At 38.5% G+C, this 22,467-nt stretch overlaps 1 protein-coding gene across 1 annotated transcript in view; it reads left to right on the top strand.

Moving 5' to 3' along the window:
• DNAH8 (dynein, axonemal, heavy chain 8) overlaps positions 1 to 22,467 on the top strand; it is a 555,032-nt gene that overhangs the window by 303,273 nt on the left and 229,292 nt on the right. Inside the window, 4 exon segments of the mRNA XM_006882162.1 lie at positions 8,945 to 9,054; positions 16,255 to 16,418; positions 17,637 to 17,829; positions 20,517 to 20,639. Coding sequence (XP_006882224.1) covers positions 8,945 to 9,054; positions 16,255 to 16,418; positions 17,637 to 17,829; positions 20,517 to 20,639 — 590 coding nt within the window.

Below are 22,467 nucleotides of genomic sequence, written 5' to 3'. Positions count from 1 at the left end.
TGTTATTTCTTTAAATTCCTCTGTATCTGCCAATTCCTTTCTATATAATGACTCCGTATGTTCCTTCCATCTTCTTTTAATACTTCCTGGATCATAAATTAACAATATATTATACTAAGTCAAAGATAGCTTCTGATACATTAATTAAAATGCGAGTTCCAACACCAAACTGAAGCACACATAAATAATAACATCAAAAATTTTTGTATTGTTGGATAAATGCTGTTGTTAGATGTCATTTAGTCAAACTGTATGCACAACAATATGCAATCCTAGCCAAATCTGTACCATTTTCACATTCTCTTTTGTTCTCTAGTCCATTGTTGTAGTCACTGTGTCAATCAATCTCCTGAGGGTCTTCCCTTCTTCTCCTTTGCTTATCCTCTGCTTTCTCAAACTTTGTCTTTTTTCAAACACCAACAACATCACCAAAATGTAGGAGCCTACTCTCATCTTCTCCAGCTTGGATGTTCATGTGTGAAGCAGTTGGTTTCTCTTGTCTTGGTGAGGTTAGAGTTTGGACAGTTTGTTTGTGGGTTTGTTTGTTTGTTTTTTCTTTCCCAATTGAATGTGAGCTGATTGGATTTGCAAGATCTAGCTAATAATCAGCTGTGGGCTGGAAGCCTCTTGGTTTAGAGTCAGCCAGGACCTGGTGTGCTGGCTTTGTATTGAAAAGGTTCTTGGGCTAAGTCTCCAGTTTGGAGGCTCATGTGTGAAGTGGTTGGATTCTAGAAGGTGATTTAGAAGGTTCTTCTAGAAGAAACTCTTGTTTTAGTTGAGGGTCAGGTGTGGACTGTTTAATAGTTTTTTATTATGGTGTTGTGTTTGGGATGAACATTCTTAAGTGGTACAATACTGGTCTGTCATTTTGCTGTAGTGAAGTAACTTGGGGTTTCTGTGATGCTGAACACTGTGCCACTGTTGTATCAAATGCAATAATGGTTACCCATCGTGGACAGTGTTTGGTGGAGCTCCCAGATTGAGCTTCCCAGGTTTGGAAGCAGGAGTGACATCCACTTCCTAAACCACATGCCTCTGGAAACTCTATAAAGATAGAGAAATGATGATAGTTATAATACAGTGTTCACATCTTTTGTTCATATTGTCACCATGGGTGACCAAAAGAACAAACAAATATGTCTTGGAGAGGGTGCAGCCAGGGTGCTCTTTGAAGGCAAAGATGATAAGGTTTTGCCTCTCATACTTCAGGCATGTTGCTAGGAGGGGCTATTCCTTGGAGAGGAACATCATGCTGAGAAATGTAAAGGGTTGGCAAAGGAACGAAAGACCCTCAACCATGTGAACTGACATGGTGACTGATGTAGTGAACTCTAATATGTCAGGATTGGATAGGGTTCAGATCTGTTGTTCATAGGATCATTATGGTTCGTACTCAACTCAATAGTACCAAACAATAACATAGAATCTCTCTCACTTTCCTTGCTTCTAAAGACCATTTTAGCTATGCTTTTTCCAAGATAGGTTTGTTTGTTCTTTTGGAGCAAACATTATATATTCAATATTTTTTCTACAACAACAATATTTAAAGGAAAAAGGGTTGCATTCATAGTTAAAAAGACCATTTCTAGGTTCATCTTGAAGTACAATGTTGTGACAGGATAATATCCATACATATACAAGGAAGACCTTTTACTACCACTACCTTTAAATATATGCACCAACAACCAGAGCCAAAGAAAAGGAAATAGATGACTTTTACCAACTGTTGCAATTGAAAATCAGACATGCAACCAAGATACCTGTGAAAGGAATGCAAAAAATGGGAACAAGGAAGAAGGATTGGTGGTCATAGACTTGCTGACAGAAATGAGGCTGGAGACAAAATAATAGAATTCTGTGCAATCATTTATTCGTTGAAGATCCCTTTTATAAATAAACATAAATGATGACTATACACATTGACCTCACCTGATGGCCTACACAGGAATCAGATTGATTACATATGTGGGGAAAATCATTAGAAAAGCTCAATATCAGCTGTGAAAACTAGGCCAGGTGCTTATTGTGGATCACATCACCAAATACTTATATGCAAATTCAAACTGAAGCTAAAGAAAATAAAATCAAATCCACAAGAACCAAAGTTTGAACTTAAACCTATCCCTCCTGAGTTTAAAGACTATCTCAGGAACAGGTTAGAGACTTTGAACATTGATGAGTTGTGGGAGAATATCAAGAATACCATCCATGAAGAATGCAAAAGGTTGTTACAAAGACAAAGGAAGAAGAAAAGATCAAACTGGCTGTCAGAAGTGACTATGAATATTGTACTAGAGCACTGAAAAGACAAAACAAAAGAAATCAAGTTGTGAAGGAACTGAACAGAAGATTTCAAAGGGCAGCACGGGAAGACAAGCAAAGTATTATCATGAAATATGCAAAGAGCTGGAACTGGAAAATGGAAAAGGATAAACTCAGCATTTCTTAAGCTGAAGGAACTGAAGAACAAATTCAGGCCTTGAGTTGCAATACTTAAGGATGCGGTTGGCAGAATGCTGAATGGCCCAGGAAGCATCAAAATAGGATGGAAGTAGTACAGAGTTGCTATACCAGAAAAAATTGGCTGTCACAAAAGAGTTTAATGAAACAACATATGATCAAGAGCCTTTGGTGATGAAGAAGGAAATTCAAGCTGCTCTGAAGGAATTGGCAAAAAAGGCCCCAGGAATTGACAGCATACCAATTGACTTATTTCGGCAAGTGGATGCTGCCCTGGATGCACTCACCAGGTTGTGTCAAGAAATCTGGACAACTACCTGGCTAACTAGCTGGGAAGAGGTAATCTGAAAAAGTGTGGAAATTATCAAACAACACCATTAATATCACATTCAAGCAAGATCCTGCTGAAAATTATACAAAAACAGCTGAACAGCACACCAACAGAGAACTGTCAGAAGTGCAGGCTGGATTTAGAAGAGGCCATAGCACTAGGAATATTCTAGCCAATGTTAAATGGATCTTAGCTGAAAGCAGAGTACCAGAGGAATGTCTATCTGTGTTTCATTGACTATGCAAATATGTCTGACTGTGTGGATGACAACAAACTTTGGCTAACTCTGAAAAGAATGGAAATCACAGAACACATGATTGTGCTTAGCAAAACCTATGCTTGTACCTGGAGGCAGTCATTAGAATAGAGCAAGGAAACACTGCATAGTTCAAAATCAGGAAAAGTGTATGAAAGGGATGCATCCTGTCTCCATATCTTTTCAATATGTATTAGGAACAGATAATTTAGGAGGATGGGCTCTATGAGGAAGAATGTGGCATTAGAACTAGAGGAAGAAGACTCAACTAACAACCTGCATTATGCAGATGATACAACCCTGCTTACTGAAACTGAGGAGGACCTGAAGCATTTGCTGCAGAAGGTCAAGGACCACAGTTTTCAATATGGATTGAAGCTCAACATCAAAAAAACAAAGATTCTAACCACTGAACCAATTGGCAGTATCCATGATAGAGTGAGGAGACTGAGATTGTTAACAACTTCAGTTTGCTTGGCTCCACAGTCAACACTCTTGGTACCAGCTGCTAGGAAATAAAAAGATAAGTTGCACTGGGAAAATCTGCTGTCAGGTACTTCTCCGGAGTACTGAAGAACAATGATGTCAGTCTAGAGACTAAGGTGCACCTGGTCCAGGCCATGGTCTTCACAATCACTTGCTATGCACCAGAGACCTGGACAGTGACTGAGCATGATAGAAGAATTGATGACTTTGACTTGTGGCACTGGAGGAAAGAGTATTGAATAGATTTCTAAGAGAACAAACAGGTCCATCCTGGACAGGGTGAAACCAGGCTGGTCTTTGGAGGCAAGGATTTTTGAAACCCTTTCTGACATACTATGGGCATGTTGTCAGAAGGGACCAGTCCTTGGAGAAGGACATCATGCTTAGAAGGGTGGAGGGACAGAGCAAGAGAGGAAGACTTTGGATGAGATGGATTAACTCAGTGCCTAGAGTAATGGGGGTAAGTGTGTCAGAGCCAATGAAATTGGCTCAAGATAGAACAAGGTTCAGAGCTGTTGTACCTAGTGTCATTATGAGTCAGAGTCAGATCGATGGCACACACCACCACCACCACCACCACCACCACCAACAACAACAACAACAACAACAGCATTCTTATTTGGTCTTCCTTATTGTCCAGTTTTTCCGTGTACATGAAATAATCGCTAATACCATGGCTTGTGTTAAATGTACTTTCCTCTTGAAGATGACATCATTGCTCTTTAGCATTTTAAAGAGCTTCTTGACAGTTATTTAATTTGTTGACTGCTGTTTCCATAAGTATTAATTTTACATCCAAGTAAAGTGATAGTCTTGAAAATGTAAACCTTTTCTCTCTTCATCATACTACTGTTTATTGAACCAGTTGTGAGGATTTTTAAGACCCACGCATATCTAGGCATTAGTTATTTGAGATAGCATGTACCAGAGATCAGAGGGAAAAGATTTTTTCTGTAAGTGGTAGTATGGTATTTAATGGGGAAAACATTGAAATTGGATTCCTACCTAACACCAAGCACAAAATTAACTACTTATGGGTGTTAAGGACTTAAATATAGAAGACAGAGGCTGCACAGTTTGGTGGGGTGGGTTCAAGGGGGGAAGGAAATGGGAATAATTTGAGCAAAAAGTCAGGGTAATGTTGGGCAATGTCCAGTGGTAATTAATTTTGTAAAACATAATGCATGAGAATGCATGAAACAATGTAAATGAAGAATAGTGTGAAACACAATGTGTATGAATTTTGTAAGCAAACCAATATAAAATAAACATGAAAAAGAAAAAAATTTGAAGAAAGTATGAGAAATAAGCTGAATGCACTCTGTGTAAGGAAGGATTTCTTAAACCAGATTCGGAAAGCATATGCCATAAAAGGGAAAAGTTGATAAATCTTATTAAATGAAAATGAGCATTCATTAAAAAAGAAACCAACTCCACCAAAAAACCCCAAACCCTGCAAAACATGAAAAGAAGGAGAAGACAGCACCACAACAAGATAAAGGTAAATAACCCAATTGCAAAATGGGCACAGGATATGAACAGACACTTCACCAAAGAAGACATTCACAGGGCCAACAAGCACATGAAAAATGTTCAAAATCCCTAGCTCTAAGAGAGATGCAAATCAAAACAGCTATGAGATATCATCTTACCCCAGTAAGAATAGCAAAATTTAACAGAGCAGCAATCAACAAATGCTGGCAAGGTTGCAGAGAAACTGAAACCGTTATTCACTGTTGGTGGGAGTGTAAAATGGTACAGCCACTGTGGAAGGCTGTATGATGCTGTCTCAAAAAGTTGCAAATAGAAATACCATATGACCCAGCAATTCCATTACTGGGAATATACCCTAAAGAAACCAAAACTGCCACCCAAGCAGATCTATGCACACCCATGTTTATTGGGGCTTTGTTCACAATAGCAAAGAGTTGCAAACCACCTAAGTGCCCATCATCAGATGAATGGATAAGAGAAAACTGGTATATTCACACAAGGAATACTACACAGCATTGGGAAACAAGGAACTCATGAAATATTACTCAAAATGGGTGACCTTGTAGGACATTGTGCTGAGTGAAATATCTCAGTCACAAAAGGACAAGTGCAGCATGGTACCGCTATTGTAGAAAGGGACTGACATTAGGGTTGGGGAGAGACTGAGAAAAATTGGATAAATTATGTATATTGCATTGAAACAGATGAAGGAGAGAACTGTTTGAAAGCGATATATGATTGGGTATTATGGTTATGACAGGAGTCTAGAAAGAAGGTTGCATAGTGGAGTGTACTTGGGGCGGGGGATGGGGGGATTCTATACCAATGAAATAATTTTACTTTTCAAAGAGAAGCGCGAACTGGGGAGAGGGGTGGGCTGGGAGAAAAACGCAACAATGAATGTATGGAAATCCAAAATCTCTGTAAACGTTCATTAAAATTAATTTTAAAAAAAATTCAAAAAAAAACCAAAACAAGAAAACTTTAAAAAAGAAGAAAAAAAGAAGCCATAAATAGTAGAAGAAAAAATTTTCCAAATGTAATACTAACAAAAGATTAGGATTCTGTATATCTAAAAATAAATCTTATTTATCAATCAGACGAAACCCACCCAGTTTAAAAATGAGCTCAGGCACTTTTAAAAAAAGAAGATGACAGTAACTGTATAAGTTTTGTAATTAATGTCATAAGACAAAATAGGAAAAGTTGAGTAAAAAATCAATTTTCTCTGTAAACTTTCACTCAAATTGCAATTAAACTAAAATAAAATAAAAGGAAGAACCTGAATGACCAAAGAACCAAAGCAAAGATGACAGACATCATTAGTATTCAGGAAAGTGAAAATTAGAAACACAGAGAGAGACCATTTTTATGTCCATCAGATTTGCAAATGATGGCAATTCTGACAAAATCAAGTGTTAGCTCAGATGTGAAGAACTGAGACTCATCCACCGCTGTTAGTTGCTGTGAGCCCTTCTTTCAATTACTGGTAAAGCAGCACACACATAGACACACACATACAGTCTCTTCTCTCTTTCCATTACAGTCTCTCTTCTAGGAATATACCAATTTTTTATCTTCATTAATTTTTGCCTTCAAAGTCTTGTTTAAGAAATCCTTTCCAGCCCAAAGACATTCCCATGTTTTTCCTGAATTTTCTTCTAAATGTTTACAGTTTTGCCTTCCATATTTAGGTCCTTAACTGACCTGTAGTTGAGTTTGCATGTGTGCACCAGAACACATAACACAAGAATGCTCATAAAGCAGGGTTTGTGGCCTCACAAACTTCAAACCAACCCAAATGTTCCTTGATGGTAAAAGTGAATATATTATGATGACATATAATGTAGTTCTACGCAGTAGTGATGTAAATGAACACAGCTACATGCTTCAATATGAGTGATGCCCAGAAATAAAACACTGAGCAAAATAAGGAGTTGAGAGGAATGAAAAATGTTACTAATTTACATTTCAGAAGTCAAAGCTTAAAAATATATTTGGGGAAGTAAGTTACCATTTATCAGTAAGTCAGAATTATGGCAACATCTGGAGGAATTAGAGGTTTGTGAAGATCAAGAGAGATATTGGGGCTTCCAATGTACTGGAAGCTCTGGTGGCATAATTTATGGTGCAGTGTGTTGCTAACTAAATGTGGCACATTGGAGCAAATTTGAATCCACTAGATACTACTCAGGAGAAAGAGCAGCCTCTTCCCACAAAGATTTTACAGCCTCAGAAACCCGATGGAAGGTCACTGTGCATTGGAATTGACTGGACAGCAGTGAGTTTGGTTTTTTATTTTAATGTGGTGAAAGAGAGCCCTATTTGTGCCCATTCCAAAAAGAGGTGATGCACAGAATGCAGAAGCCATCAGACAACATCACTAATACCTTTAATACCATTTTAGTGTAACTAAAATTTTGTTTAAAGTAATTAAAAACCAATTATAGCTATATATCAATAGGAAATTCAGAAATCTAAGCTCACAAAAGGAGTTGGAACAAAAGATATCAATGCTGATGTCAAATGGATTTTGGCTGAAAAGAAAGAATACTAGAAATATGGTTACTTGTGTTTTATTAATTATGAAAGGGTATTCAACTGTTCGGGTCATAACAAGTTATGAATTATATTTTGAATAATGAGAGTTAAAAAATGCTTACTTGTGCTCATGTAGAGTTTGTACATAGATGCTGAGTCAGACATAGGAACAGAACAAAGGGATGCAGAGTGTTTTATTATTTTTTTCTTTTAGAGTGTTTTTAAAGCAGGTAAGTCTGGGTTGTATCCTTTAGTCATATGTATTTATTCTTTATGCTGAGCAATAATTCAAGACTCTAGGCTATCTGAAGAAGAATGCAGCATTAGGATTCGAGGGAGCCTCATTAATAACTTGTAATAGGCACATGACACAATTTTTCTTACTGAATGTGAAGAGAATTTGAAGCACTTACTGAAGAAAACCAAAGCCAGTAATTAGGCCTTCAATATTGGGTTACATCTCCCCATAATGAAAACTAAATCCTCATGACTGGACCAATAAACGTTGTGATAAATAGTGAAGAGATGGAAGTTGTCAAGGATTGAATGTGATCTGGACTCAGAATCCAGTCCATGGAAGCAGCAGTCAGGGAAGCAAATGATGTTTTACATTAGACATAGCTGTTGCAAAAACATCTCTTTAAATTATCCAAAATCAAAGATGTCTCTTTGAGAACTAAGGTATGCCCAAGTTAAGTCATTGTATTTTCAATTGTCTCACATACACGGGAAAACTGAACAGTGAATAAGTATGACTGAAGAAGAATTAGTATGTTTGAATTCTGGTGTTAGTGAGGAATATTGATTTTACTAGAGGCCTCCAGCGAACACCATGAACTTCATCTCAAGTACTTTAGACACTGTCCATTCCATAGCAAACAGGAATGATTTTAACCTCACAGTCTTTCTAGGAGTCCTGGTGGGGTAGTGGATTAAGCATTGATGAACAAACTGAAAGGTTGATGGTTCAAGCCCACCATCTACTCGGTGGGAGAAAGATGAGGCTGTGCACTTCTATAAAGATAGCGCCTTGAAAGTTCTAGGGAGCCAGTCCTTTAGGGTCATTGTGTGTTGGAATGGATTCACAGAGGCTGTGAGTTTGATATACTTTAACAGAGAGAAGCCTGCACAGTACAGCAACTAAACACTCATTTTTATAGACTGTTGGGAGGATTAACTGAATTAATACATATAAAATACCTGATCACTACATATTGAACTTTACCAGCCCCACTGCTCCTGTCATCTTCTCTGGCTTTTGAAAGAAATCCCTTAGATCACCAGCTTAGTCAGGCTTATGATTTATATTGACTGGGATAACATGTACCCTGTAATCTGTCAGTAAGCTTGTATCTTCAATCTTGCTTATTTTCCAGGGGTAATTGGCTGTGGATACTTTGATCCTTGTAGAAACTTCAAACCTGAAGTATGTGAGATGATTCTGAATTTAGTCTCAGCGGCCAGAGTGCTGTGGCAGTGGACAAAGGTATAGAGTGGTGTGAAGTCAACTGTAATTCAGCCTTCTCCTTTCCATTTGCCTCATTTAATCATCATAGCATTATATGTGTAGTGATGGGGTGTTTTTCTTTTTTAAAAAAGAAAAATTATGTGCTCAAATAGATTTATGACACCTTTACCTTCCAGAAAGCAAATATTCTAACTGAACGAGGTTTTCAATATGTATGAGATATTACTGTAAACCAGACAAGATGTCTAAGATAAAGTAGAATTTTTCAGAAATGAGGACATTTCTTTTCCACTTTTACTCTTATTTGTATGCTTGTCTCCCCATCCCAAGTCTGTCAGAACTTCAGTAAATCTTTGTTGACTGAGGAAAGACATGGATTATCGGCTATGCCTAGCTGACCAAGGTTTAAAGTGTAACTTGCATGTTTTCTGAAGTTGAATATGAATTAGTAAATGAATCAAAGTGTTATCAAAGGAGCCTTAGGATCATAAGGGTCAGGTTGCCAGCTAAAAGGTCAAAAGTTTGACTCCATTGCTGTGAGAGGGAAAAGTAGCCACATGCATGTCATTGAGATTTACAGCCTCATAAGCCCAAGAGAAGGTTGTCATGAGTCTGCTTTTAATACAGTTGACTTAAAGGAAGTGGGTTTTGATTTGGTTTTTAACGAAGGTCCTTGGTGGTGCTTGATAATTGGTGATTTGAACTCAGCCAGTTGTGCCAGAGAAGAAAAACCTGACAAATATGCTTCCTTCAAGGTCATACCCAAGAAAACTTTAAGGAGTAATTGTCTGTCAGAGATGAAGTTGTTGTAAGCCAGAATGGAATAACAGCAAAGGTTCTTGGGCAAAGCTGAACCCAGAACTGAACTATGGCTGGCCCCAGATGACACTGGGCAGCACTTCAGAAGGGTCTGACAGAAAAGCAGGATTGATAAATTTTCTAAAATGTGATGGAAATGCTAAGGACTAGTTGCTGTGGTCCACTCTACATCCACATTACACACAACTAGGTAGGAGCTGATGCCTGAAGTGTCCAACCTTCAGCTTCCCAGATGGACAGGACAAATTCTAGATACAGAGTTACCAGAAGTTGAATGAGGTTTTCCTGTTAAAATACTCTTCCACACAGCCTCTGGCAGCAATCAGTTCCTTGAATCGGGTTCTGCTTCATGTCAGCACAGAATCACTGCACCTGCCATGCCCACTCTCTGAAACTCAAAAGCTACCTATTGAATGGATAGGTGAATGAGTGGCTGAGTCTTCAGTGTCTGAGATAATTTTGAGCTCTGAGCTCCATCTGGTTCCTGGCAGACTTATTGTTCAGTTAGATGTGCTCTAAATGTAGACTTGTCTGAAAGCTCTGACCTTAACAAAGGAGCCTCTCCATCAAAACTTCTTTTGTTATATGAATGTTTATTTGCTCTCTTTTCCTCCCTTTCTTCCCTTCTTTACCCCATTTCTGCACACATGGATTCCCACTGTTCTCATCAAGGTCACCAAGGCCTCAGTTCTGTCAAATCCAAAGGTTCCTTTTCTTCTTCCTTTTACTTTTCAACAGCATTTGACATTTATCTGCTCCTTCCCTGTAAACTCCTCCCCTTCCCCCCTTATAGCTTCAGAGGCTTTACACCTTCGCAATTTCCTTGTATTTCACTGGTTAAAAGTTCCCCTTATCCTCCTCTTCTAAATACCAGAGTGCACCTGGCTCGATGTTAAGACTGTTTTTCCATCTACATTCTTACCCTAAATGGTCATAATCCAACTTCAAAGATCATTAGGCTGTAAAATTACTCTACAGATATCTCTTAAATATGCTTTTTAAGTGTAAATGAGTTGCTTTCAAGTTGGCTCCTACTCATAGTAATGCTTTGCCTGTTATTGTGGACCTGTGCTCCATAGAATTTTCAATGGCAGATTAATTTTTAGCTTAGAAGTGGGCTTTTCTAGCCATTGTATTAGCCCTCTCTGATCTCCAGCTCCTTAACTGCAGTCACATGTTCTTACAAATCATCAACAGCTGTGTGACTAGGATGAGAGAGAGAGAGAGAGAGAGAGAGAGAGAGAGAGAGAGAGAGAGTGTGAGAGTGCTTCCCACACTGAGAAACAAGACTTGAGGGAGACTAGAGCAAGACCAGAGAGAGACCCTGGTGAGAGCGAGACCCTGACGGCAGGACCCTGATTAGAGAAAGACCCTGGTAATGGTGGTGGAGAGACTGTTTCATTGCAGTGGGTAAACTGTGGCAAGATGTAACCAGAGAAGTCCTAAGATAAAGGCCATGGTTAAAGGTTTTGCTGTTCTTGCCAGATGATGGAAGGAAAAATTGACTGCAGAACTGAAACTGGAGCTTGGACTAATTGAGTTGTGCCTTATGACTTATGGCCTATAACTTGCATTTGAATTGGGTGATATTCTTTGCCTCCTCCACTCTTCAAGTTATTTCCCTAATAAACCTCACTTTGTCCTACAACTGTGAGTGAAGTCTGTGAGTCAACAGTGAATGTCAAACCCAGTAGTTGGTAGAAAGCGGTGCAGGAGCAAGGGGGTGGGCTGCCTGACCTAGCAGCTCTCTATTTGCTGCTATGGTTACTATTGATGGAAAGAGTTCCCCTTATAAAGCAAGCAGAAGTCAGCCACCGCCATCTCCATGTTGCAGCTGCTACTTTTGCCACAGATTTTTCAGAAATACATCTCCAGGCCTTTTTTCCAAATCACCTCTGAGTGGCCTTGAACTTCTAACCTTTTGCTTAGTGAAAGGTTAGAAAGGGCTTTTTCATTTGAAAAGGCTTGTTCATAAAGGACTTGTGAAGGGAAAACTTGCTTATTTGTTTTCAAATATGATATAATTGATACCATTTGTAATCTTTAGAAAGATCATGTATAGTGGATCTGTAAATGAGAATTTATTACTGTTAAAATTTTTATAATTTGGAAGTTATTATGCCTTTTTTAGATTCTATAAGTTGATAGAAATAGTAAGTAAATGAACTGAATACAAAATCCTCCCTCAAACCATCTATTACCTAATAGAAGCGAGTGAAACTTAAACTTGTTTGTCAATCTGTTGTAGATAGAAAAGGTCAACTCCTTCCTACTAAAAAATGTCTTAATTTGAGAGACATCTATTCTCTTGATTTTCTCCTACCACATTGGCTATGTTTTTTAAAGTTCCTTTTAATATTCTAAATACTGCAATGTTATTTTAAAGTATATGGACTGGCTCTCAATCCCACAGTAAAATCCAGATTATGGTGCCAAATATATTTGTGGACTTTGAAATCCATGAGGATAGTAGAGAGTCAGCACAAAAATGGAAGACTCTCAATGAGATAGATTGACGTAGTGGGTGCGTCAGTGGGCTCAAGCACAGGATGGTGATGATGGTACAGAACTGTGCAGAGTTTGTTTCTGTTGTTCATTAGGGTTGCTATGAGTCATAACTGAGTCAGTGGTACCAAACAACAAGAGAAGAACAGTAACATAAACAATCCATACAAGATAGTCATCACTGACTTTAGATGTGAACACTCATTCTTACCTGCATGTCAGCCATCTCACATTCAGGTTTTTATGAAATATTTTCATCTATACACTAGAATGATTATTCCAACATTTCCTGTGTTGTTGTGCTTACGTGCCCTCAAGTCAGCTACAACTCACAGCAATCTCTTAAACAACAGATCTGACCTTTGTCCTATTCTGTGCCATCCTCATGATCTCTGTCATGTTACATAGTTAGATTCACCATGTTAAACTATCTTGTAGAATATCAAGGACAGGTCCTTGCTGACAACATGGCCAAATTGTGTGACATGATACTTCTATAATTGTTGAGAACTAAAAGGAAGTAACAAGTTCAAAGCCAGCCAGTAGTAGTAGAACTGGCATTGTACGTTGTTCTTGAATCCATCCTACTCAAGGATTTATGGTCTTGTTGTTATATGCTCTTTGAGTCATTTGCTCTCTCTTGAGTCATTTGAGACAATTTCATTGTCTCTGATGCACCTAACCCTCATTACCCCAGTGACTGAGTCAATTCATCTCGTCCAGGGTCTTCCTCTCTTGCACTGTCCTTCCACTCTTCAAAGCATGATGTCCTTCTCCAAGGACTTATCTCTCCTTACAACATGCCCAAAGTATGTCAGACAGAGCTTCAAATCCTTGCCTCCAAGGAGAAGCCTGGCTTCATCCTCTCCAGGACAGACATGTTCTCTTAGCAGTCCGTGATATGTTCAATACTCTTCTCCAGAACCACAGCACAAAAGTATCAATTCTTCTCCTATCATCCTTAGTCATTGTCCAGCTCTGTAATGCATAGCAAATGATTGTGAAGACCATGGCCTGGATCAGGTACACTTTAGTCTCTAGATTGGCATCATTACTCTTCAGTACTTTGGAGAGGTCCTAGACAATATATTTCCCCCAGTGCTGTTCATCTTTTGATTTCCTGGCTGCTAATACCAAGATAGTTGATTGTGGAGCCAAACAAACTGAATCTGAAAAATCTCAGTCTCTTCACTGTCTGTCATCATTCTGCCATTTGGCCCAGTGGTGAAAATTTTTGTTTTCTTGATATTGAGCTTCAAACCATATTGAAGGCTGCAGTCCTTGACCTTCTGCAGCAATGCCTCAGGTCCTCCTCAGTTTTGGCGAGCAAAGTTGTAACATTTGCATATCACAGGTTGTTGATGATAAGTCTTCTTGATGCCAGATTCTTCATCATAGAGCGTAGCCTCCCAAATGATCTGTTCTGAATATAGACTGAAAAAGTATGGAGATAGGATGCATCCTTGGCATACACCTTTCCGGATTTTTAACTATGCACTGTTTTCTTGCTCTGTTCTGATTACTGCCTCTGGGTCCAAGAATAGGTTTTGCATAAGCACAATAAAGTGTTCTGGGATTTTCATTCTTTTCAGAGTTAGCTGCAGTTTGTTGTTAACCACATAGTCAAATGCCTTTGCATAGTCAATGAAACACAGATATTCCTCTAGTACTCTCTGTTTTTAGCCAAGATCCATCTAACATTGGCTATAATATCCCTAGTGTCACAGCCTCTTCTGAACCTAGCCTGCACAGCTGGCAGTTCTCTGTTGATGTGCTGTTCCAGTCATTTTTTTGATAATTTTCAACATTATCATGCTTGCATGTGGCATTAGTGATATTGTTTCATAATTTCCACACTCTGTCAGGTTACCTTTTCTTTTGGTAATGGGAATAAATACAGATCTCTTCTAGTCAGTTAGCCAGGTAGTTGTCTTCCAGATTTTTTGGCACAACCTGGTGAGTGCATCCACAGCAGCAATTATTTGTTGAAATGTGTCAATTTGTATGCCCACAATTCCTGGGGCCTTGTTTTCTGCCAATATCTTTAGAGCAGCTTGAGCTTCCTCCTTCATCAACCGTAGGCTCTTAATCATATGTTGTTTCATGAAATTCTTCTGTGTCAGCCAAGTCTTTTTGATATGTACTCTTTCTGTCTTCTTTTGATGCTTCCTGAGTCATTCAGCATTTTTTCCACAGTATCTTTAAGTATCGCAACTGAATTCTTGAATTTGTTCTTCAGTTCCTTCAGCTTAAGAAATCTTGAATGAGTTAATCCCTTTTGTTTTTTCCAACTCCAGCTCTTTGCACATTTCATGATAATACTTTGTCTTCCCGTACTTCCCTTTGAAATCTCCTGTTCAGCTCCTTTACATCTTGATTGCTTTGCTTTGCTTTGGTTTTTTGATGCTCTAGTGCAAATTCAAAGTCTCTTCTGACATCTGTTTTGGTCTTCTTCCTCTGTCTTTGTAATGATCTTTTGGATTCTTCGTGGTGCTATTCTTTTTTTTTTTTTAGATTGAGATTTTAATGTAAGTTTATAGACAACATGGATTTCCATTCATTCATTGTTACACATTTTCCTCCCTGCCTCCCAATTCTCTTTTATCTTGGGGAAAAAAATTCTTTCATTGCTGCACAATCCCTGCACCCCCCCAGTCCACCTTATCATACAGCTCTTATTCTAAACTGTTGTCATTCAAACAATACCCAATCATATTTCCTTTTAAGCTGTTATATTCCTCATCTGTTTCAATGCAGTGTACATTATTTACCCCTTATTTTCTGCATTTCTCCCCAGCCCCCATGTCAGTCCTTAATTATAACAGTGGCATTATGCAATATTTGTCCTTTTGTGATTGAGATATTTCACTCAGCATAATGTCCTCCAGGGTCACCTATTTTTTATAACATTTCACGAGTTCCTTGTTTTTCAATGCTGCATAGTATTCCATTGTGTGAATATACCACAGCTTCTCTATCCATTTGTTTGTTGATGGGCACTTGGGTTGTTTTCAACTCTTTGCTATTGTGACCAATGTAGCAGTATAATTTATAGAATACTTGAGCACCACAACAAAATAAAGGTAAACAACCCAATTGAAATATGAGCACACGATATGAACAGACACCTCATAAAAGAAGACGTTCAGATGGTGAACAAACACATGAAGAAATGTTCAAAATCCCTAGCTCTAGAAGAAATACAAAGAAAAACAATTGTGAGGTATCTTTTTACCCCAGTAAGAGTAGCAAAATTCAACAGAGCAGCAAACAACAAATGTTGGCAAGGTTGTGGAGAAACTGGAACCCTTATTCACTGTTGGTGGGAGTATAAAATGGTGCAACCACTCTGAAAGACTGTACGGTGCTTTCTCAAAAAGTTGGAAATAGAAATCCCATTTGACCTAGCATTTCTACTACTGGGAATATACCCTAAAGAAATCAGAGCTGCCACCCAAACAGATATATGCACTCCCATAGGTGCTGTTTTTTATATCCTCCCACAGCTCATCTGGTCTTCGTTCATTAGTGTTCAAGGTCCCAGATCTGTTCCTGAGATGGTCTTTAAATTCAGGAGGGGTAGACTCAAGTTAAAAATTTGGTTCTTGTGGATTTGATTTTTCTTTAGCATCAGTTTGAATTTGCATACAAGGAGTTGATGATATGATCCACAATAACTATCTGGCCTAGTTTTCACAGCTGATATTGAGCTTCTCCAATGATTTTTTTCCCACATTTGTAATCAATCTGACTCTTGTGTAGGCCATCAGGTGCAGTCTATGTGTATAGTCACCATTTATGTTTCTTATAAAAGGTATTTGCAATACATTTTCTATTAATTAATTTATAGAGCTATCTTATAAAATTTGTGAGAATTATTGTTATTGTCTTTAGATAAAGATGCTGCCAACTCCTTCAAAATTCCATTATATCTTCAATCTTCGAGATCTTTCCCGACTTTGGCAAGGAATGCTGGTCATAAAAGCTGAGGAGTGCAGTTCAGTACCTACTCTCTTATCACTTTTCAAGCATGAATGTAACAGAGTAATTGCAGACAGGTACATGTATTTGAGTTTAAACATAATGAATTGTATGCTAATACAAAGACCACACTTTTCTGATGGTTCAAATCCGTCTCTTGTTATTTACAGTTTTGGGTATCCAAAGGAAGGTTAACTGTGAGTCAAATCAGCTCAATTACAATGAGTTTATAAAAACAAACAAGTTTACATTACTAGATCAATTTTTGCATTAGTAATGAGTAGGGTAAAATTGTGGGGATCTGGTGCATTTCTGACTTGTTGGTCTTTTTATGATCTGCTAATTAAATGCTTTACTAAGTTATCCTGAGGAGTCTCTAGCAGACTAATGGTAAGGGATTGTGCCACAATCCCAAAGACAGGCAGTTCAGATTCACCACCTGCTCTGCAAGAGAAGGATGGACAGTTTCCTCCTGTGTTATTTACAGCCTCTGAAAACCTACTGGAGAGTTAGCTATGAGTTGGTTCTGACTCAACAGCCAGTAACAACAGCAGCAAAATATCCAACTATGATTTCAACAATACGCCTTGGTAAATCAGACAGTTGGTAAAATTTAGAGACAAATTTTAGTTGTACATTATTTATATATTGTTTGCTCTGTCCAGGTTATAGTTACTGTGTCTGTTCATCTCCCTGAGGGGCATCCTCTCTTTCTCTAGTGTTCTACCTTTCCCAGCATGGTTCAGATCTGTTGTTCACAGGGTCCCTGTGAGTTATACGACTTGAGGGCACCTAACAACAACAAGTATACAGGGTTTGTATCGTGAAATCTAGTGTATAAGGCCAGCTGTTTCCCTTGACCACAGTTTCCTAATATGAAAAATGTGAATCAATCCCACAAAGTATCTATCACAGTGCCTCTTCTATAGATGGTATTTACCACATATTAGTCTCCCTTCCTACTTCTCCCTGCTCCTAAGGGCTTGCATGTCAAGTACTATTTATCCATAAACTCAGAAAGAGGATACCTGTCCAGTAGTGATGGTCACCTGTACTCTCCCATTGCAGACTTTGAATACCATTGACCCTATCTAAGTGATCTGTCTGCTTTTCCTATCAATAATGCTATTAATGTTGTAACCACTTTGGATGGAGTCATGAAAAGGCAGAATAGATTGTTTTCCTAACCTGAAAGGGGGAAGAGATGAGGGTTGGGCCTGAGAGGAGGTTGTAGAGATGAGCAGTTAAAAGATGCATCCATATTTTGCATTTTTACTAGGAAATTTTCCTTTCAGATTCATAACTCCTGAAGATGAGCAGTGGTTTAATGTGCACCTTATCCGTGCTGTTGAGGAAAATGTTAGCCCTGAACTGGCATCTTCTATTCTTCCTGAACCGTACTTTGTAGATTTTCTCCGTGATATGCCTGAACCAACGGGTGATGAACCTGAAGATACTGTGTTTGAAGTTCCCAAAATCTATGAATTGGTATTTATTTTCATCCTTGTCACTACTTGTTTCTCCCTGCCTCCCCCTATCTAGACCTCCCAATAGTACTGCTATAACTACTGAGTATTTTGTATGTTGTAATTTGGAGTCATTATAGATCAAATAAAACACTTCTTCCAATTAATTAACAGGTTGTTATGTTGTTGTTGTTGTTGTTGTTGTTAAGTGCCGTTGAGTCGCAGGCGACTCATAGCGACCCTATGAAGGAGAGTCCTCAACGCTTGGGTGTCTTTCATCCTCTCTCCAGGTCCATAGGGTTTCTGGAGGACTCCTAATAAATTCAGGTATAAGACAAGCATGTCTGCTGTTAATATTATTATTTAATATTGCTTTGAGATTCTAGACAAGGCAATAAAAACAAGAAAAACAAAATAGGCATCAAATAGGAAGATATCAAAGTATCATTATTTGTAGATATTATGATTATCTACTTAAATAAATCTAAGAGGACTAGAAAAAAGGTTTTGAGTGGTAATAAGGTACTCTGCAATTCCTGAAGGCACATGGTTAAAATCCACCAGCCACTCCACGGAAGAAGGATGGACAATCTCCTCCATCAATTTACTGCCTCTGAAAACTCACAAGAGAGTCAGCAATGGGTTGTTTCTGACTCAACATCACACAACAGCAGTGAGAGTTAACTAATCTGTAACTCAATAACTAATTTCTATACAAGACTTAAAAGTTGCCAAAACTTAGTGGCACAGTGATTAAGCACTGAGCTGCTAACCAAAATGAGTAGTTTGAACCTACTTGCACCTCTATGGGGAAACCTCAGACATTCTGCTTCTGTAAAGGTTTAAATTATTGAGAACTCCATAAGTAGTTCTATTCTCTTTTACTGGGATGCTAAGAGTAGAAATTAACTTGATGACAGTGCGTGTAGGTTGGTATATCAAGGATTGGCAAATCATAGAGTCTGGGTCTAGTCCACATTTTGCTAGATCTCTTAGCTAAGAAGGATTTTTATATTTTAAATGGTTTTATAAAAGAATAGTATATAATACATAGACATTACATAAAAAGAAAATTTCAGTATCCATAAGTGAAGTTGTAGTGGAACATAATCATACTTCATTTGTTTACATATTGTCTTTTACTGCCTTCATGCTAAAAAGAGGGAGTTAATTAGTTATGGAGACTGAATAACTTACAAATCTACACATTTTTACTGTTTGGCTCTTAATAGACAAGGCTTGCCAAATATTGCTAGCTTTTGCTCTAGATCAACAATCCCTGGATGGAAAGTGGAACAAAAGAAATATTTCACCTAATAGCCACCAAAATGGAAAATATCTGGAAAGACAAATAATAAAGGAATTGCTTGAATAAATGATAGTGCATTATTCTTCCTAAATTAACATAGCTAAAAAATCCAGCTCATTGCTGTTGAACAGGAACCACTTCAGAGCTGACCCTCGGTTGGGTTTCTGACTCTATTAGTAGCACTGGAAGTTTGCCCATCTTTCTCCCTCACAGACACTGGTGGATTCAAACCATCAGAGACATGTAGCCTTTGGGTTAGTAGCACAATTCCCTATGGGTTATGTCACTGTTGTTATTGTTGTTAGGTGCTGTTGAGTCAAGTACAATTCATAGTCACCCTGTGAGCAACAGATGGGAACCCTGTTCTATCTTGTTGTATCCTCAACTCCCTAAACTAATGTATTGTTGCTGTTGTGTACCAATGAGTCAGAACCAACCCAAGGTGGACCCTCGGGCAGATTTTGAAGCAGTTAAATACACATAATCATTCATGAAGTTAGAAGCAAGATTCCAGAAGGATTTTTTTAAAAAGCAGGGTCATGCAACAAACATAACGTCTGAGAATTATGTAAGAAACTAACACAATGTGAATAGAGGAATGTGTGAAGCACAATGTATTTATAAATGAAACACAGTGCATACTAATTTGGTGTGCAAACCACTATAAAATAAAAATAATTCTGAAAAAAATTCTAAACAGCATGCAGATAAAAGAAATTAAATTGGAAGAAACAATACATAAAGCAAAGGGGAAAAAAATGTACTTATCATTGAGTGGATGCCAATGCATTATGACCTTGAAGCACAGATGAACTTCTCATAGAATTTTCAAGACTGAGTCTTTTGGTCGCTGATAGGCACATCTTTGTCATGTGGAGCACTGGTGGGTCCAAACCACTGGTCCTTAGATTAGCAACTGAATGATTTAACTATTGTCCCTGCAGAGCTCTGAGAGCAAACAATTTTACTTCAAAATGCCAAGGACTTATGTCTTTGACTACATAAACAATATGAAGAGTGTGAATATATTTTAAAAATCATAAATAGTATTGAAAACAAAAAACAAAACCAAACCCAAACTCTTAGAAAAATATTTGTTTGCACCCCTGCATTGATTATCACCATGAATAGAACCTGCTACTAGGTTTCCTGAAAGGAAGAGAGCAGAGATAATTTTGTATTGGGAACTTGACTAATTATATTAGTTTTCAGATCTCTGAGAATGAAATAGTTCAAAGTAGGTGAATGTATGGTGGATCTAGAATTCCATAGGTGGGGTTTTTTTCTCCCCCCCCAAAATTACTTTTGTGTTCCCTTACAATGGCTACTTTCATAAATATTTGACTTATTAAATAATCTTTTGCTTCTTCCCTTCTCTGCCCTCCTTGCTTTCCCTCAAGGTACCAAGTTTTGAATTCCTGGCTGAAAAACTGCAGTTTTACCAGAGGCAGTTCAATGAAATCATTAGAGGAACATCTCTTGATCTGGTGTTTTTTAAGGATGCCATGACTCATCTCGTCAAGGTTTGAACTATTGACCATTCACTGATCTAAATAACTAGGAAGACTCTTGATGAGATGGATTGATTCAGTGACTAGGGTAATGGGGGTAGGTGTCTCGAAGACAATATGATAGGCCCAGCTTAAAGCAGGGTGTAAGGCAGTTGTATGAGTCTCTATGAGTCATAAGCAACTCAGTGGCACATAACAACAACAACAACAAATTACAGTAAATTAGTAAATTTCAGAAGTAACTTTTGGGGAGAATAAATACTTACCAGATAACTTATGGAATAATGTCCATAGACTGGCTGCACTCACTATTCCAGGAAGCAGAGGCTTAATGGAAACTCTTTCTTTGAATCCATCAGCATGGCAACAGTTGGTTTTCAAGGACAAACTGATGGCCATTGTGTTTAGAGCTTTTTATATACTAAGTCAAAGAATTTTATCTTCCTAGAATGCAAACTAGAGAATCCTATGAAAAAACATTTCTTCCCTTACTTTATGGTTTCATACTATGGGAGTCCTATTCTCCATGGAGTTGGTTCCTTAAAAAGGCAAATTTCATGACTATGGACACACTGATATGGAAAGAACAGAAGTGCATTATCAAATTACAGTTTTAGTTTGCTTGACTCAACAGTCAACACTCTTGGTATCAGCAGCCAAGAAATCAAGAGACAAATTGCATTGGGAAAGTCAGCTGTCAGGGACCTCTCCAGAGTACTGAAGAGCAACGACTTCAAGCTGGAGACTAAAGTGCGCCAATTGCATGCAATCTATAGGAGAGCTGGGTGGTGACTAGGGATGACAGAAGGAGAAGGGATGATAGGCTTCAAGCTGTGGTGCTGGAGAAGAGTGTTTAATATACCATGAATTATTAGGAGACCAAACAAGTTTGTCCAGGAGAGGGTGAAACCAGTCTGCTTCTTGGAGGCAAGGATTCTGAAGCTCCGTCTGATATAATTTGGACATGTTGCAAGGAGGTACTGGTCCTTGGAGAGGGACATAATGTTTGGGAGAATGGAGGGACCGCGCAAGAGAGGAAGACCCTCAATGAGATGGATCGACTCAGTGATTGGGGTAATGAGAGTAGGCGTGTCAGAGACAGTGAGGTTGGTGTGGGATAGAGCAGGGTTTAGGGCTGTTGTACATAGGGTTGCTATGAGTTGCAATCAACTCAATGGCACATAACAACAGTTACCAATACAATCTACCTTGTATGGGTTAAGTGCAACCAAGTTGCCCCTTAGGGACAAAGAGGGTGAAATTGTGTCTCACGTACCGTGGCCTTGTTGCCAGCAGTGACCAATTATTTGAAAAACATGCCATGCTGGGAAAGGTGGAGAGTCAGCAAAAGGAAGGAAGACTCTCAGTGAGATGGACTGACACCATGATTGGAACAATTGGTTTGGGCATGGTGACAATTGTGAGAATGGCACAGAATAGGGCAAGGTTGTTCATAATGTTGCTATGAGTCAAAATCAATGTGGCAGTGCCTAACAGTTGCTATTGTAAAGCCATGCCTGACTCTGCAATGCCCTGTGCATCAGAGGGGGACTGTGCTCCATAGGATTTCCAATGGCTGATTTTTCTGAGTTAATCACCTAACTTTTCTTCCAAGGTGACTCTGGATAGAGTCAAGCCTCCAACTGAGTTAAACATCTGAGTGTTAACTCTGTTCATCACCCAGAAACTCCAGGAATGGATTTTAAACATCTTATTGCCACTGAAACTTGCTGAAACTGAGGAGGACCTGAAATACTTGTTGCAGAGGTCTACAGCCTTCAGTATGGATTGAGGCTCAATGTCAAGAAGACAAAGATTCTTACCACTGGACCAATTGGCA

The sequence above is a fragment of the Elephantulus edwardii genome, unplaced genomic scaffold (genome assembly GCF_000299155.1).
Source record: "Elephantulus edwardii isolate Elephantulus edwardi_28Jun2011 unplaced genomic scaffold, EleEdw1.0 scaffold00017, whole genome shotgun sequence".
Lineage (NCBI taxonomy): Eukaryota > Metazoa > Chordata > Mammalia > Macroscelidea > Macroscelididae > Elephantulus > Elephantulus edwardii.
The sequence above is the reverse complement of the archived record's forward strand: the minus strand, read 5'-3'. Positions and strand labels throughout refer to the sequence as shown.